The 18,076-nt window shown below is 40.6% G+C and overlaps 1 protein-coding gene across 4 annotated transcripts in view; it reads left to right on the top strand.

The window, feature by feature from the left end:
• Positions 1-18,076, top strand: part of LOC134356877 (FYVE, RhoGEF and PH domain-containing protein 3-like) — a 269,626-nt gene that overhangs the window by 51,777 nt on the left and 199,773 nt on the right. The window contains exon 1 of one of the 4 annotated variants that reach the window (XM_063068106.1): positions 14,725-14,749. The exons of 2 other annotated variants lie outside the window; for them this stretch is intronic. In XM_063068106.1, coding sequence (XP_062924176.1) covers positions 14,740-14,749 — 10 coding nt within the window. In that variant the 5' untranslated portion in view covers positions 14,725-14,739. Of the gene's footprint in view, positions 1-14,724; positions 14,750-14,838; positions 14,890-18,076 lie in introns of those variants that run through there. One more of the 4 variants, XM_063068105.1, reaches the window with a different exon arrangement.

The following is an 18,076-nucleotide window of genomic DNA, read 5'->3' on the forward strand; positions in this document are numbered from 1 at the left end:
AATTTGCAGAGTTTGTTGTCTTCTGTGCTCTTGCTCTTTCATTGATCCTGTTTACAGTTACTATTCTATAGATTTGCCGAGTATGCCTGCAGGAAAAATAATCTCAGGGTTGTATGAGGTGACATGTATGTAAGAAACATAGAAAACCTATAGCACAATACAGGCCCTTTGGCCCACAAAGCTGTGCTGAACATGTACTTACTTTAGAAATTGCCTGGGGTTACCCATAGCCCTCTATTTTTTGAAGCTCCATGTACCTCTCCAAGAGTCTCTTAAAAGACCCTATTATATCCACTCTTGTACACTGATAATAAATTTACTTTTTGAACTTTGAGACAGAATTGTATTAGTTGTTTGACTATTTTCTTCAACTGTTCATGTCTTTTTAATTAACTCCCATTGCTTCACCATTATTGGTTCCAGTGAAGGTGATCGCCTGTCTACCTATGGAAGAACTCACTTGCACAATTTTCCACTTTGCACCAAATTTACAATGATATATTCAGAAAGTAATGCTACTATCCACATTGCTGATGTTTCTGTTGACCATTGTACTATTGGCAAATTTGAGTACATCTTTCAATTGTACTGCGGTTCATTTATTATTAAAATAGTGACTATTACAACACCTAAGGTATCTGATCATACTCCATGTCCTTCCTCTCTCCTTCTGCTAAGCCATGTAAATGTAAGCCATGGAACAATGTAAATTGCAGGTTAGTAGCATTCTTCAATGATGAATGCTTACATTTGGCATACATTTTGGAACCAGATGGTAGCGACTCCTGCTTTGATGATGGAAGATGCAAAGTGAAATTAACCATTTGTATAGAAGGTGGTAAATGTATCGAGTTGGTGCTGGTCATAGAACAGGCAGGATACCTCGTCAAATGTTCCATTCAAGATAGTTATATCAACAACTCAAACACTGATGGTAATAGCAAAAATCAATCCCTATAATTTCATGAACTGCTTGAAGAAATTATGCATTCCTATTTATAAACTCAGCTGTAACAATCTGCAAATTGAAATATTTCAGAATAATGAAGCACTGAACAATCTGGCTGTAAGGCAGAACAGAATTTGTCAGCAATAGTTTGCAACAGAAATACAAACTTTTTCACACAAGCTAGTTACTTATATCTGCTCACTCCAATGTAAGCTGTGCTGCTTAGAACACAATGTGGAATCTGTTTTGGATTCTGAACACAGTGGATAATTAGATCACAGCAGGACCAGTACGTTTTGACTCATTAAGCAGCTGCCCCAATTAGCCGAAGTTTCCTGGAAATAGTTTTAAAAATTTTAAAAATCTGTCATTTAACTGATTAAAAACTTATGCATTTAAATGAAATACAGAAAAAAATTAAAACTTTGTCATACTACTACAGTACTACAACACTGTATTACTTAATAGTTATTGATGGAATTCATCCAGTGTACCTGCGGTGTCATTTTGCTTGACTGTAAATGAACAAAATCAGCACAGACACCTAGCTCAGATAATGGACTGCCTTTACAGTATTGCCTTTCTGCATGAAGTAGTGTCAAAAGTCACTGCTGTTAAATTTGGTATCTGTTGGCCCATGTGAATAACATAACATAACATAAGCACATGCAACTGTTTGCTCTAAGCACGGTGTAGTGTCTATAACAGCCACACAAGTGCATACGATTGACGCTAGTTGGAAACTATTCGGCATCAGTTAAGTGGCCAGTTAAGTAGCATAGTGTTCCAAGTACCCAGCTATTTTCTCGATTAGTTTTTGTTCTTTAAGAGTTGTCCCAAATAAGTGGTTAAACGAATTGCCCATTTAACCAGAATCCACTATATTCTAATGAAATAATTAAAATGATCATCAAAATCATTTGCTAAGTGTAAATATTATCCTAATATTTAAAATTCGTGCAAAATTTTCAGAAGTTATATGTTGCTCTGCTAAATTGACTAAACATTATATTTCTTAAATCTTAATTCCCAGGTTGTTTCTTTTCCTTTTAATGCTTTAATTTGATAAACCAATAACTGGTTAATTTTATTTTTGTAGTTATCATAGTGTTTGTAATTTTTCAGTTTAGCCCTCCTCATAGTGTAAACAACTTGCTAACTTCATTGCTTAATTTCAGATGTTTAAATAGAAGTCATAATTCACTATGAAGCTGCCTGAACTTTATCTGCTGCTGTAAAAATCTGTCTGACAAGAATTGATTTCTGTTATAAACACAAGAAATTCTGCAAATGCTGGAAATCCAGAGCCACACACAAAATGTTGGAGGAACCCAGTCCTGAAGAAGGGTCTCAACCCGAAATGTGGACTGTTCATTTCCATAGATGCTGCCTGACCTGCTCAGTTCCTCCAGCATTTTGTGTGTGTTGCCATGGATTTATTTGGTGGCAATTGATCTTGGCACTAGCCAATGTGTGATGAGATAATCTTGCATCATGTTGGGGTTATTTGCCTGGAGTGACTGATGCACCAATCACTGTTTAGATATCTGGTATAAATTATATCTTTGTACTTAACATTCCTTCTATGGTCTAAAAGTGTAATTGAACTCTGACTCACTAGCAGGGTTTTATGTTTAACTGGCAACCGTGTGCTTTGCTTGAAAAGCAAACTTGTTTAAACTGAAACTTGATTACATTTTGTTTTGTGATCATGGTGTGAACAACATAAGTTATGATAAATTCCATTTATTTTTAGTTTTTATTTTATTTCCATCTTATTTGTGGCATATTAGTACATTGCCTCTGGCTAGAGTGCTGAAGAGAAATGGACATTCACACACAGGTAAGATTTGAACAATTATCCATAAGTGTTTACGTTCTGCTATCTTTTTGTTTCATTAATTTGAAATATTTTGGCACAATGTTCTGGCTGCTGTTCCAGTATAAGTAAATTTGCCCTCTGACCGACTTATGCTGTGCAGCTACTGAAGAATCCAAAACCAAGCAGATTTCTGCCTTTGATCCTAACATTTGGATAACCATAATTGTTAGTTGCATCATTCTTATTCCCTTTATGTGTCACAAATGGCAAATACTAATGATGAATTTAAATTACTGTGTTAAGAGTAGTTCACTGAGTGGTGAACCTCCTGCGTTGATTTAAAAACATAATTTTAAAATATATAATGACGGAAGAACTTGAGAGTTGAGTATGAAATCATCCAGGAAAGGCATGTGAATATATGTGAATAAGTTTGGGCAAAGGGAATATGATTTATGAAATACCTTCAAGTAAGTTCAATTGAATCCAAAAATCTTTGTTTTTTGAGACTTGTCTCTCCATAGTTATACTCTTGTTCAACTGAACAGAGTGTCTGAACTTCCTGCAGGTCCAACTTGGCAAAGATTCTGCAAGTAGATTTCCTAATGTAGATGCTGTAAAACTGCTGGAAGTTGGCACTTCTGCATTCCAGAACAGATTCCAAAATTGGGATTGTGCCAGTGGATATCTGTGCGGAAGTTTAGTGTTTTGGCATTCACGCATGCTTTCGTGGAGGTCCTAGGTGCTTCCTGGCGTAAAGATAAAATGCCTATAGTTCTGCTTGATCAATGTGGTGAGGAGTTCAAGGAAAAATAAAAACTGATATTTTTCAGTTATGAGGAAAAATTAGAGAGATTGGTATATAAATGGAACTTGCTGGTAGTGTTCAGCTAGTCAGCCGGCAACTTCAGTGAGAAAAATTGAGAAGTGATTTAACAAGAGTGGACTGGATGGTGTGAGGAATGATTGGATAAGCAAGAATAACTGCAAAGTAGAGAATGCTAGTGCTGAAAAGAAAACAGAAGTACTTAAGCGATCAGAAAACATCTGTGGGGAGACATCTAGAGATCACTTTTCAGACAATGAATTTTCATCAGATTAAGTTAGAAATATTTTGCTTGGAATAGAAGAAGCTGAATTGGGGCATATAAAAGGATCCCAAAAATAACATTAGCTATTTTCCAAGGCAGAGTGGTGAAAAAGTGAAAGGGCATGAATTTAAATTAATTGGCTAAAAAAAACCGAGGGATGATGTTTTCACTATGAGTGTGGAACTTTCCTCATCACATTTATGCAGTATTGGGTGTTTGCTTGAAGATCCGTAAGCTATGGGACTTGACTGGGTGGGATAGGATTTGGCTGGGTATTTGTTTTAAAACTGTCACAGCCACAGTGGTCTTCTCTGTGTTGTAAATTTTCTGTGATTCCATAAAACAGCTAGTGTGTCAAAAATAGAATGGATGCAACTGGATTTTAGACACAAAAGGGATCTGTAGAAAAGAATGCAAGGGGATAGTCTGGAAGAAAGAAGTGATTTAGAGAGTAAAATTTATGGTAATGCTTGACAGAAATAACATGTCATATGAAACAAAAGCTCCATAGATGGTAACAACAGAATCATTACCGGTACCTATATTGCAATTTATCTAAAACTTTAACTGTCAGATGAATCCTCAGCAGATTCCTGTGCAAGTGCAGAAGGTGCAGTACATACTAATACACTTCTTTTTCTCATGAACTACAGCACCAGCAGAGAGGAAGAGACAGTGCAGATCGGAATAAAAACACAAGTGCAAAATCGTCTATCTGTAATTTAGTTTTAATGATGTTACAAAATACTCATTTATAAGGTTAGGGGAATAGCAAACTACCAACATTAAGTAAGTAAATTAATGAAATAAGCCCTACAATAAATGTAACATATATAATTAAAGGTTTGCAATTTACAATTCAAGTTACAATTACTAAACAGTAGTAGGAGTAACTGGTTTAGAATTAGACATGTTACTGTAAACTACTGAGACCAAAGACAGTAGATACACAATTATAGAAGTGCAGCACAAGTACTTTATTGTTTTAATTTTTTATTAATAATACAGAATGTGGGCATTTCTGGACAGGGAGACTTCCTGGATGACCACATTTATGGGAGATGTTATGACTCATTGTGGCTCCAGAGTTGTTGAATCACACAACATGAGTTAGAGAAGGGAAGGGGGAGGATTAATTGTAAAGTTCATTCCACAGAATAGATGAATCATAGGGATATAAAAAAGGCTGGCAGTGTGGAGAGAAGCCAGACAGTGTTAGGGTAACCACAAAAATCCTGTTCTTTCCTTTGGCACAAGCCATCCCTGAAATTAGACTGCAGAAAAGACAACTGTCATGTTAAGTAAGGCACTTTATACCAGAGGGATGTTGAGGACACAGATGCGGATGGAGCATGGGTGCAGGGAGGAAGGCTATGAGGAATCAGAGCAGAAATATTATAGTGATAGGGGAATACATATTTTTGTCTCAATAACATTGGTTTGGCACAATCCTACAAATCCATTGGCAGCGTAAATGAAAAGCATTTGCAGCTGCTCCCCTGTAGCCTGATTCGAATTTCTCTTGGTGTCCATGAGGCCTGACTCAAGACTCCCAAAACAGGGTCTGTAACTGCAAGAAAAGATTTTCTAAGGATGTACTCAAAGCTTCTCATAGGAATGACTGGCCTGCAATTATTCAAAGCAGAGGAGAAGCATCCTGGAAGACTTTTGATCTCCAGTGGGAACCAGCAAAATCTTGGATGGAATGGTGGACGTGCTCAACCTTTCGAGGCCCTTCTGCCCGCTTACGCCAAAGTCTTTAGCTCCTTCTTGGGCCTTATCAGCCACCTCAAACGAGAGAAATAAGTCATCCGTGACTGATGAACTGTCAAAGAACTACTTATCCATCTGCTACTGAGAGTCATCATTGAGAAAATAAATACTTGATGATCTCAAGTTGGAAGGAGCATTAAGCACCATTGTCCATATTGAGACAGAAATGAGCTGTACATCGGGGAATGGCTGATTCTTGTCCTCAACTGAAAACAGGATAATTGGAAAGAAAGAATCACGGTTTTGAAAGGTCAATAAAAGGGATCAACGTGTGGACAGAATATAAAACTTGATTATGTAAATACCTGGAAAGATGCAAAATTAACCATTTATATAATAAAATACCCAGAGATGAAAAGCAAGTGTGTATCAGGTTGTTTTTTGCTAAAGTGTGCCTGGCTCTAAGCCTTTAAATGGCAGCAAGTCCAGGCCTTCTATCCATGTGTTGTGAAACAACAAAATCTGCAACTTATAGGAATTAATTGGGGAACTGATTGTCAACTTCAAGAAAGGGGAGTCAGGAGACCACACATCAATCCTCATCGAGGTGATGTCAGTAGAAAGGGTGAGCAGCTTAAAGTGCCTGGATGTAAACATATGTCAGGATGCAGTTTGTTGACTATAGCTTGGCATTTAACACCATTATTCCCACAGTCCTGATTGATAAGCTGCAAAGCTTGGGCCTCTGTGCCCTCTTTTGCAATTGGATCCTCGACTTCTTAACCAGAAGGCCACAATCTGTGTAGATTGGTGATAATATCCTCCTTGCTGAAGATCAGCACTGGCGCATCTTGGGGGTGTGTGCTTAGCACACTGCTCTACTCCTTCTATACCCATAACTGTGTGGCTAGGTATAGCTCAAATATAATCTGTAAATTTGCTGTTGATGCAACCATTGTTGGTAGAATCTCAGATGGAGATGAAAGGGCGTACAGGAGTGAGATATACCAGCAAGTTGAGTGGTGTCGCAGCAACTCAATATCAGTAAGATGAAAGAGCTGATTGTGGACTTCAGGAAGGGTCAGACAAGGGAACATAAATCAATCCTCATAGAGGGTTCAGAAGTGGAGAGAGTGAACAATTTCAAGTTCATGAGGGTCAATATCTCTGAGAAACTAACCAGGTCCCAACATATTGATGCAGCTACAAAGGGGGCAAGACAGTGGCTATATTTCATTAAGAGTTTGAAGGGATTTAGTTTGTCACCTGAAACACTTGAAAACTTCAGTAGATATACCATGGAGAGCATTCTGACAGGCTGCATCACTGTCTGGTATGGTGGGAGGGGCGGGGAGGGGTAATGCTACTGGGCAGGAATAAAAGCTGTAAAATTAGTCGCTCTGTCTTGGATACTAGCCTTTGTAGTATCTAAGGCATCTTCAAGGAGCGGTGCCTCAGAAAGGCAGCGTCCATTATTAAGGAACCCCATCCCCCAGGACATGCCGTCTTCTCATTGTAGGAGATACAGAAGCCTGAAGGCACACACTCAGCGATTCAGGAACAGCTTCTTCCCCTCTGCCATAAGATTCCTAAATGGACATTATTTCTGTTTTTGCACTTTTTAATCTAACTATTTAATGTACATAGCTGTGTACATACATCTATTGATGCTTCTGGACACATCTTCAGTGATGTTCCTGGAATCATCGGGTGTTTCGGGTCTTTCAACATCATACAACCTCCTCCAGGTGACCCAGCCGGGGATGATCAGACCCCAGCTTGTGTCCAGATGGCTAGCTACTAATGACTCCATGGTTCCCCTCGTTTGAGCCACAGCCATCTTGAGGCCCTGTCTGCCGCGTCGGTGGTACTGCGGATGGCTTTCTTCTTCCTCTCTCCCTTGATGCCCAAAATGCTGAAGGCTCTAACTAAAGAACGGGCTACGAATCCCCTACAACCAACCTCCACTAGGAGACACCTCGCTCTCCATCCAGCCGGCTGACATTTGCTGACCAGTCCTGCGTACTTGGAGAGCTTTCTTTCAAAGGCCTATATATACTTATTTATTTATTTTTTCCTATATTATTATGTATTTCATTGAACTGCTGCTGCTAAGTTAACAGATTTTATGACACATGCGAGTGATAATAAACCTGATTCTGACTCTTGACATTCCTGAACATATTGATGCAATTATGAAGAAAGTACTCCAGCAGCTATATTTCATTAGGAGTTTGAAGAGATGTCACCAAAGACTAGCAGATTTCTACATATGTATTATGGGCAGCATTCTGACTGGCTGCATCACCATTTGGTATGGAGGTGCCAATGCACGGATTCAGAAAAAGCTACAGAGAGTGGTAAACTCAGCCCGATCCATCGTGGACACTCGCCTCCTCACTATCAAGGATACCTTCAAAAGACAATGCCTCAAGAGGCAGTATCCATCATGAAGGACCCTCACCACCCAGGACATGTACTCTTCCCATTATTACCATCAGAGAGGGGATACAGGGGCATGAAGACACACACTCTCAAACACACACTGTTCTAGGAACAGCTTCCTCCCCTCTACCATCAGATTTCTGAATGGCCCATGAACACTGTCTCACTATAGTGAGGTAGTGTTCATGGACCATTAAAAAAATCAGTCGACCTTTTGGGCTGAGATCCTTTGCCAGGGCTGGAAAGTAAGGGCGGGGGGGGGGGTGTTCAGAATCTGTTTACTCTTTTCCATAGATGCTGCCTGGCCTGCTGAGTTCCTCCAGCCTTTTGTGTGTGTTGCTTTGGATTTCCAGCATCTGCAAATTTTCTCTTGTTTGTGACGCAACTGTTTTGCTCTCTGTTTGCACTACTTATTTAAAAAATATTTCCTATGTAACTTATCGTGATTTTTTAATGTATTGTGCTATACTGCTGCTAAACAGCAAATTTCATGACATATGTTGGTGAAAGTAAGCCTGATTATTCACCAACAGATGGCGCTACATCTGTATGTTAATTCTGCTGCTGAACTCCACAGGAGCCCAGTGTCTGAGCTCTGTCCAACTGAGATTTCCCTGCATTTATTCAGAAAGGAACCATGGCTTGGATTCTGGGCTGGATTTGACCTGGCTTTATTGATTTTATATTTCTGAGAAAGTGGATATCAGTAAAAGGGAAGAAAATATTCTTTTTCTTAAAATTAATTCCTTTTCAAGTTTTCATTACGTATTTACATTTGAGGATTTCTTCTCAGAATTCAAGATGCCTTGGGACAGCAAGGTAGGCCTTTTAAGTGCTGACCAGGTAAATGTTGTAGTGGGGGGATTGCCGGTGGTAGGCTGGGCTCAATAAGATTAAACCATCACATTTATAGTCGAACAATTTTCAAATCATCAGTGACAAAAAATGGAAAAAATATCTTCAGGACTTTATCTGGGAAGCTAGTGTAAGTTCTGTACATGAATCCTTGTCACATAGGAACAATATGAGTAAGTTATAAACACGCATTCTTCACACGGTTGCAATGCAGTGTGAAACTTCAGTTTATCTTGTGGGTGCCACTCCCTGCTTTTGATTCAAAGTGCAACAGATTATTTCCTATGAAGTATATATTCAATTTCCATTTGAAGGTATTATAGAATTTGTTTAAGGTTGTGCAATCCGGATCATATCTCATTCTATGAGTTTTTTACAGGCTGGTCCCAGGTTATGAACAAGTTCCACTTTTAGTTGGTTTCATCCGTAAGCTGAAAAATATACCAAGATCACTCAATGTGGTAACCATTCAGTATTGTGATGTACCGTGGAGAGCTTTCTAACTGGCTGTATCGCTGTTTGCTATGGGGCGGGGGGGGGGGTGGCACTGCACAGGATCAAAATCAGCTGCAGAGAGTTGTAAACTTGGCAGCTCCATTGTGGGCACTAGCCTCCCCAGTATCCCGGACATCTTCAGGAAGTGATGCCTCAAAAAGGCAGCATTCATCAATAAGGACCCCAATCACCCAGGACATGCCCTCTTCTCATTGCTACCATCAGGAAGGAGATGCAGGTGCCTGAAGGCACACGCTTAGTGATTTGGGAATAGTTTTTTACCCTCTTCCATTTGATTTCTGAATGGACATTGCCCATGAACACTACCTTACTACTTTTTTGCACTACTTATTTAATTTAACACATATTTGCTGTAATAGTCTTTACTGTGTATTGCATTAACCTGCTGCCGCATAACAACAAATTTCACGACATACGCCAGTGATATTAAACCTGATTCTGATTGTAATGATGGCACTAAAAATACATAACATTGATAAAAAAAAGACCAATTACGGGAGGTGAAGAGAGAGGATACAAGTTCTGCCTTTTGTAGGAGTGAATAAATGTACAGTATTAGACTTCTGAATTTAACAATATTATGGGAGCTGATTTGTATGTAGGGTTTTCCATATGTCAGACAGTGTTAACGCAGCTTGATTGCTTCTGGTTCTATTGCAAATTATCTTAAACGATGTAAGCCATTAATGATAGTGTTCCAAGCTGGACAGATGAGGGTTAATTATTCTTAAGAAAGGACATAGAAATTGGAGAGAGAAGGTAAATGGCAAGATTGCCAATGAATTATTTTAGGACACTCAAAATTAATTAAATGTGGATGCTCAGTTGGGGAAAAACTCATGAATTTAAACAGAAATGGTGACAAAATGCTTACAGCATTTCTAAAAACCCTTTCATCATCCAATTTAAACAATAATGAATGTTTTAATGTCTGAGGTCACATGCTAAATTTACTGGGATTATGGCAATACAGAGCGCTGTAGACTTGAGAGTTCTCCCTATGGGTTTTGGAGCCTTCAGCACAATTTCCTAAGATACCTGGAGCCTTCACTGCATCTGTCCTTCAGTTTTGTTCCTTTTCTGTTCCTTCTTTTGATGTACACAATTCCTTGGACTCCACCAGTCTCGAGAAATTACTGCATACCATCAGGAGCTGCCCACCAAAAAGTCTTGCCTGATCTCATAGCTCCAGACTATCTCTTTGCCTCACTCCCGAAGCAGCCCTACAGCCATTTTTATTACCAGTGCCTGCTTGAAACCTGTTATATCTGTCTAACTATACTACTGTTGTCTCAGAAAGGTAGGAGGTAAAATAAAAAGAAATAAATTAAGGCAAAATTAAGCCAATTTCATTGGGGAAAGATATCCAACCAGTGAATTTCACTTGTTGAAAAGCACTTTGATTTGTCTTTGCTGGACAAATGCTCAAGATTCCGGAGAACTGACCTCTGCTCTGGTTCTTTGGGCATTTGGGGAGGAGAGTGAGGTTATGAGTTGGCTGCTGAAGTTGCTGTAGGAACTGTAGACTCTTCCATAGAATCGGGTAGCACCTGGTGGGATGGGCAGGTAGGTTGTACCCTTCTTGCTCTTTACGTAGGATGCTGCTGCAGACAGTGTGTTGATGCAACATATTCTATATCATCTGGTTGCTGCTTCTATACTTTGATATATGGTCCAGGGTTATTAAAGTAGCATATTCTTTTCATGGGGACTCTGAGCACATCTTTTAATCTTTTCCTCTGCCCTGCTGGTAATCTTTCCCTGCGACAGAGCTCAGAATTGAGTGGATGTGATCTTCAGTTGAAAGAATGCAGGGAGCAGCCTTAACCAATAAACATGGCCTTTTCAGACCTCACCAAAGCCGTCAATCAGGAGGGACTTATATTCCTTTGTGGCATAGCAAGAAGCCCTTCAGCAACAGAGCACCTTGATGTTATTGGATGAAGCACCCTACCCTGACAATATATTCGCTGCTGTAATGATTTGCCTCAGGGGAGCTCCACAAGTACCGTAAATTATTGTGATGCATTATGAATGAAGGTCTGATTAACTTGTAACCTTTTCAGCATTAAGAAAAATATATATATTGGGCCTATTGAATAGCTCAAACAAAAAAAGTCAGTGAAACCTTTGTAAAGCGATGTTGTGGGTTTACGTCGTTAGACTCTACATATTGATGGTTAGACTACTTGCAATATTGCTATTTCAGAGAAGATTTGAGTAAAGTATAACTGAGATAGATTGAAGAGCTCATCCTTAATGATTTAAACTTGTAGTGTAATAACCTTTGCAATTGAATCCTGGTTGTAAAAGTCAGTTCCATTGAGGTCAACTGCCATAGCTGATGCTAGTTCTTCTTATTCCAAATGTTTAATTAAACAAAGTATGTAATATTTTTCTTATTCTAGAAGCATTTAATTTTATTTAAGTTGACAAAGATTTATGGCTTGCAGACATTAGTCTAGGCCTTTCCCTTGCTAATCACAGTGCTACATGATGCTTTTAAGTTAGCACGCCACTAGTCAGCACTTGTACAGAAATAGACTGATGTTACATTGCATTGAGAGAGAGGAATTTCTAAATCTAAGTAGACATTTGATTTACATGTCAATTCATATTCACATAATTGAAATTCAAAGTGACATGATGTAAACTACTGTTGGATTTTCAGTAAGCCTCTAAATTTAGCACAATGCTCTATGCCATTAATTCATGTTTCTTTAATGATCAGTTCACAACTATGCCTTCAGAATTGGTATCAAACTGCTTTAAAATGAAAAAAAAATTGTATACAACTATAGTAGTAGTGTGATCACTCAAGTTGGGAGGATCACTCAAGGGGGTGGATACCAGAAGGAAGTGATGGGCAGGTAAGGAGATAATTTGAGCGAGGGAAATGGGAATGGGAATGGCAAAGAGGAGGGGGCAATTACTGGAAGTTTGAGGAATCAATGTCCATGACATTAGGTTGGAGTCTACCCAGATGGAATATAAGGTGTTGCTCCTCCAACCTGAGTGTGGCCTGATCGCCGCAGTAGAGGGGGCCATGGAATGACATAACAGAAATGCAATGGGAAGTAGGAGTGAAATAGTTGGCCACAGAAAGATCCCACCTTTTCAGTGCAGGTGCACTGAAGCAGTCTCCCAATCTCTATAGGATCTCATTGATATACAGAAGGCCACACCAGGAGCACTAGATAGAATAGATGACCCCAACAGACTCACAGGTGAAGTGTTGCCTCACCTGGAAGGACAGTTTGGGGCCCTGAATGGTAGTGAGGGAGGAGGCATAGGGGCAGGTGCAGCACTTGTTCGGCTTGCAAGGATAAGTACCAGGAGAGAGATCAGTGGGGAGGGACAAGGGACAATGGAAAAGGAAATTACATAAGGAACAATCCATGCAGAGAGCAGAAAGTGGGGGAGAGGGAATGATGTGCTTAGTGGTGGGATCCCATTGGAGATGACAGAAGTTAAAGAGTATCATGAGCTGGATGCGGAGATTGGTGGGGTGATAGGTGAGGACAAGAGGAACCCTATCCCAGGTAGGGCAGCAGGAGGATGGGGTGAGGGCGGACATGCGTGAAATGGAAGAGATATGTGTGAGCCAATCCCAAGTAAGGGAAAATCTGCTGATGTTGGAAATCCAAGCAACATTCTCGGCCCGAAACGTTGACTGTACTCTTTTCCATAGATGCTACCTGGTCTGCTGAGTTCCTCCAGCATTTTGTGTGTGTTGCTGAGATGTGGGTGAGAGCAGCTTTAAAGGTGCAGGAAGGAAAGCCCCTTTCTTTGAAGAAATGGGACACCTCATTAGTTTTGGAGTGAAAAGTCTCATCCTGAGAACAGATGTGGCAGAGATGGAGAAAATAGCAACTGTTTACTTTTTTTCCATAGATGCTGCCTGACCTGCTGAGTTCCTTCAGCATTTTGTGGGTGTTGCTTGGATTTCAGCATCTGCAGACTTCCTCATCTCTGGGAGGTTATAGTGGATTCCCTAATTAGAGAATGGCTGTGCATGACTTTGTTGAATATGGGGAGCCTGATGCACAGTTGGCCACCTCGTGGTCCTTGACAGGTCATGGTCGGGATCCGGTGGCGTAGAATGCAAGCAGATCTTCTCTGAGTATCATCATCTTACTGTGGTGGAGAGGGTTGTGAGTTCCTGAGGTCCCAAGAGCAGTGAGATCCATCGCTTAGCTCCTGGTAGGGTTAGCCATGGTGGTAAGTTTAAGAAGGAGGGTCCAGACAAAGAGCGATCCAATCAAGACCTCAATGGTGGATCTGGTGGAAGATGATGAAACATCACAACATCACAGGTGGAGGAAGGCTGCAGCAGTTATACAGCTATATAAATGCTTTAATTATTGTAAATTATGTATATGATCTCAGGCCATGTTGCTAAAATAAAAGCTGTTCTTATGAACTAATATTCTCCACTTGCCTGGGTGAATGCAACTTCAACATTCTAAAAACTCAAAGCTATCAAGGTTGAGATAAACTGATTGATTGTTGTTGCTGAATGCCATTGAGTTGTTATCGACACATGGCGACCCTGTGGATAGTGTAGTTGTCTATGGGGTTTTCATGGCAAGATATGAAAGTACAATCCGCCTCGAAGTCCAGTGCTGATGCCACTGCACCACTGGCCGGACCAGTTGGTTCCTCAACCATTACCCAGATGATCTGCTCCCTCCACCACTTGTTACCGTGGCTGCACTGTGTATCATCTCCAAAGTCTGGTGAGGTTACCTTTTTACCTATTTTAAAATCCAAAAACCCATGATCTCTGCCACCAAGAACCATAAGGGCAGTAGACACATTAGAACTCCATCACTTACATGTTTGCTCCAATTGTGCAACATCCTGATTTAAAAGTATGTTGTTGATTCTTCATTGTTGCTGGATCTAAACTCAAACATCACCAGCAGCACTGAAGGAGTTCCTTCACAAAGACTGGGGCAGTTTAAGAATGTAGCTTACCAGCACTTTCTAAAGGACATCTAGAGATGTCCAGATATTAGAAAATGAAAGAATTAAAATGAAATTGAAAAGCCAAATGAAATGTTTTAAGGTCAAGATATTTAAATTGATAGAAGTTTTGTGTTCTGATGTATGTCATTTTTATGGGCATTAATCAACTGTCTTTCTTTTAAGAACAGAATGTAGATTTGTTTAAATGTCGTGTTTTTTTTATTTTATAGGACTTGCATGAGAGAGATCTTGTGGTGAATTTGTCTATAGGTATTTATAGGACCCAATGCATTGGTTGCCTGCATTAAAAGTTTGCAAGAATAACTGGTGGAGGTTGTACTTACCTCCCTCTGAAGTATTGACTTCAGTGGAATTGAATGCATAGAGGTGAGTATCATGATCAACTAATGGTCTTCCATGAATTTATCACCAGCAACAAAAGTCAATTTTCTCTTCCATATGTCAATGAAGGGAGTAAGATGCTGAAATGGTGATAAGGTGATCACCAGCAATAATGCATAAAGCAGGTGAGTAAATTGTTTCTATCAGGCTTCTCTCGGAGGTGGAACGAAGCATAGCACTAATAGTTTTCAACCATACATTTCATTACTTTGCACGTTTATGTTGAAAATAAACTTCACGATATTCATCAGGAAGCAAATGTGCTTTGCTTAAAATTTCAGCATTTACCGTATTTGTTTATCCGATGGTGTCTGTGGAGAAATGTGTGACCTCTCTGTAAGGAAGCCCTGCAGTTAATAATTAATGATGTGTTTGCAGTGTGAGTCCTGGTGCTACCACTGCATGAAAAAATTTATTGTTGCTGTACTGTCATACAGGATTTGCTCTGCTCTGAATGGTATTTATTGAGAAGACCACTGAGTTCTGAGTTTAAATGCTGCAAACCATTTTGTGTTTCTAGCCAATTACATGAGTGAGTAAAGACAGGAGCCAATTGTTGGTCTTAGAATTTTAAGCGGTGTCCATTATTGATTTTGCTAATAATCTGCTATGAACATGAAATTTAAAAAAATGATTATAATTAGAAAGAATGTGGGATTAATTGAACTTGAACCTTGGTCTGCGCAGCGGTCTTGGTCTTGTCGCAGTCTTATTCTCCCAAACTGGTCAACTAACGATTAAGTGCCAACTGTTCTACTTACCAAGAGAGTTATCCTCCGTGATCTTGATGCAGTTTACATACCGCCAAAAACCAATGTTAATCAGGCACTTGAGAGTCTGAATGCTGCCATCACCAATCATGAAAGAGCCCACCCTGATGTATTTCAAATCATAGTCAGGGACTTCAATCAGGCTTGTTTGAAGGAATCTTTGCCTAATTATCATCAGCATATAACCTGTAGCACCAAGGGTCCCAACCCACTCGACCACTGCTTTACTGCAATTAGACCACATTTTGATCACTTGGCTGTCCTTCTCCTACTTGCATATAGGTGGAAGCTAAAGAGCAATGGCCCAGCGATAAGGACAACAAAGGGGTCTTTGCAGGAGACGCAGGAACGGCTACGGGATTACTTTGAGTCAGTGGACTGGGCCATGTTCAAGGATTCATCAGAGGATCTGATCTAGTGACTGGTGGGGTACTGCAAGGCTCAGTGCTGGGACCCCAGTTGTTTACAATATATATTAGTGACTTAGACGAGGGAATTAGATGCAGCATCTCCAAGTTTGCGGATGACACGAAGCTGGGCAGCAGTGTTAGCTGTGAGGAGGATGCTAAGAGGATGCAGGGTGACTTGGACAGATTAGGTGAGTGGGCAAATTCATGGCAGATGCAATTTAACGTGGATAAATGTGAGGTTATCCACTTTGGTGGCAAGAACAGGAAAACAGATTATTATCTGAATGGTGTCCGATTAGGAAAAGAGAAGGTGCAACGAGACCTGGGTGTCATTATACACCAGTCATTGAAAGTGGACATGCAGGTACAGCAGGCGGTGAAGAAGGCGAATGGTATGCTGGCATTCATAGAAAGAGGATTCGAGTACAGGAGCAGGGAGGTACTACTGCAGTTGTACAAGGCCTTGGTGAGACCACACCTGGAGTATTGTGTGCAGTTTTGGTCCCCTAATCTGAGGAAAGACATTCTTGCCATACAGGGAGTACAAAGAAGGTTCACCAGATTGATTCCTGGGATGGCAGGACTTTCATATGATGAAAAACTGGATCGACTAGGCTTATACCCTCTGGAATTTAGAAGATTGAGGGGGGATCTTATTGAAACGTATAAAATTCTAAAGGGATTGGACAGGCTAGATGCAGGAAGATTGTTCCCGATGTTGGGGAAGTCCAGAACGAGGGGTCACAGTTTGAGGATAAAGGGGAAGCCTTTTAGGACCGGGATGAGGAAAAACTTCTTCACACAGAGAGTGGTGAATCTGTGGAATTCTCTGCCACAGGAAACAGTTGAGGCCAGTTCATTGGCTATATTTAAGAGGGAGTTAGATATGGCCCTTGTGGCTAAAGGGATCGGGGGTATGGGGGGAGAGAAGACAGGTACAGGGTTCTGAGTTGGATGATCAGCCATGATCGTACTGAATGGCGGTGCAGGCTCAAAGGGCCGAATGGCCTACTCCTGCACCTATTTTCTATGTTTCTATGTTTCTATCTGAATGACTACATCACAGTTGCCACGGGCTTTATAAAAATAGTTGTAGATGAGTGTGTACCCACAAAATCATTCAGAGTCTTGCCTAACCAGAAGCCCTAATGCACCATGAGATCCGCAATCTACTGAGGGCCCAATCACAGACATCCCACCTTTCCCGGAAGATCCGGGAGTCTCCCGCATATCGATAGTGGCTCCCTGACGCCCGGAAATTATATACAATATCCCGGAAATAGATTTTTTTGAGAGGGAGAGGGAGAGCGAGCATCCTGATTGGTCTTTCTTTGTACTAAGAGTGGTCTCCAACCACTGGGCCGCGAGGAAACAATATGATTTGGTGATATAAAACGATATGAGTCATTTGCACCTTTCCTCATTCCCTGTCACGCACTGTTGAAATTGAACGCACGCGAGGTCATTACCCGCGTGTCATCCATGTCAGCGCGGGAAAAAGATCAACTCCTCGAGCTTGTAAATGACGACAGGCTGAAAAGTTTGTTTGAAATAACATCTCTGCCGGCATTCTGGATCAAAGTCAAGGCTAAATATCCTGAGATAGCCACGAAAGCACTGAAAACATTGCTTCCATTTCCAACATCATATCGCTGCGAAGCGGAGTTTTCTGCAATGAATGCAACGAAAACTAAATTGCGGAATAGACTGGAACCCCCCTCGAGTATCGCTGTCTCCAATCACCCCTTGATGGGACCATCTTGTTGCAGGAAAACAACCCCAGGGCTCCCACTGATTCAGCGATATTGGTGTGTTGCAATGATTTTATATGTTCATACGGGGAAAATATGCGCTGTGTGTTTAATATCCAGACGTTACTTAAAATGTTATGATGCTATTGACTTATCACCTACATTCCGGTCGTGATTAACACCCCCGCGCCCCCTCCGCCCCCCGGTTGGCCGGTCTGCAAGAATATTGTCAATATTAAACCGGTCTGTGGTGCAAAAAATGTTGGGGACCCCTGCTAAGTAGACCTATCAGTTTTCTCTGTGGGCGGGCTTTACAGTCGACCTCAAAAATAATGACAGTGTTGCTCGCTGCACTGTTTGCAACAGTGACTTTTCTATTGC

This window comes from Mobula hypostoma, chromosome 15 (assembly GCF_963921235.1).
Source record: "Mobula hypostoma chromosome 15, sMobHyp1.1, whole genome shotgun sequence".
Taxonomy (NCBI): Eukaryota; Metazoa; Chordata; class Chondrichthyes; order Myliobatiformes; family Myliobatidae; genus Mobula; species Mobula hypostoma.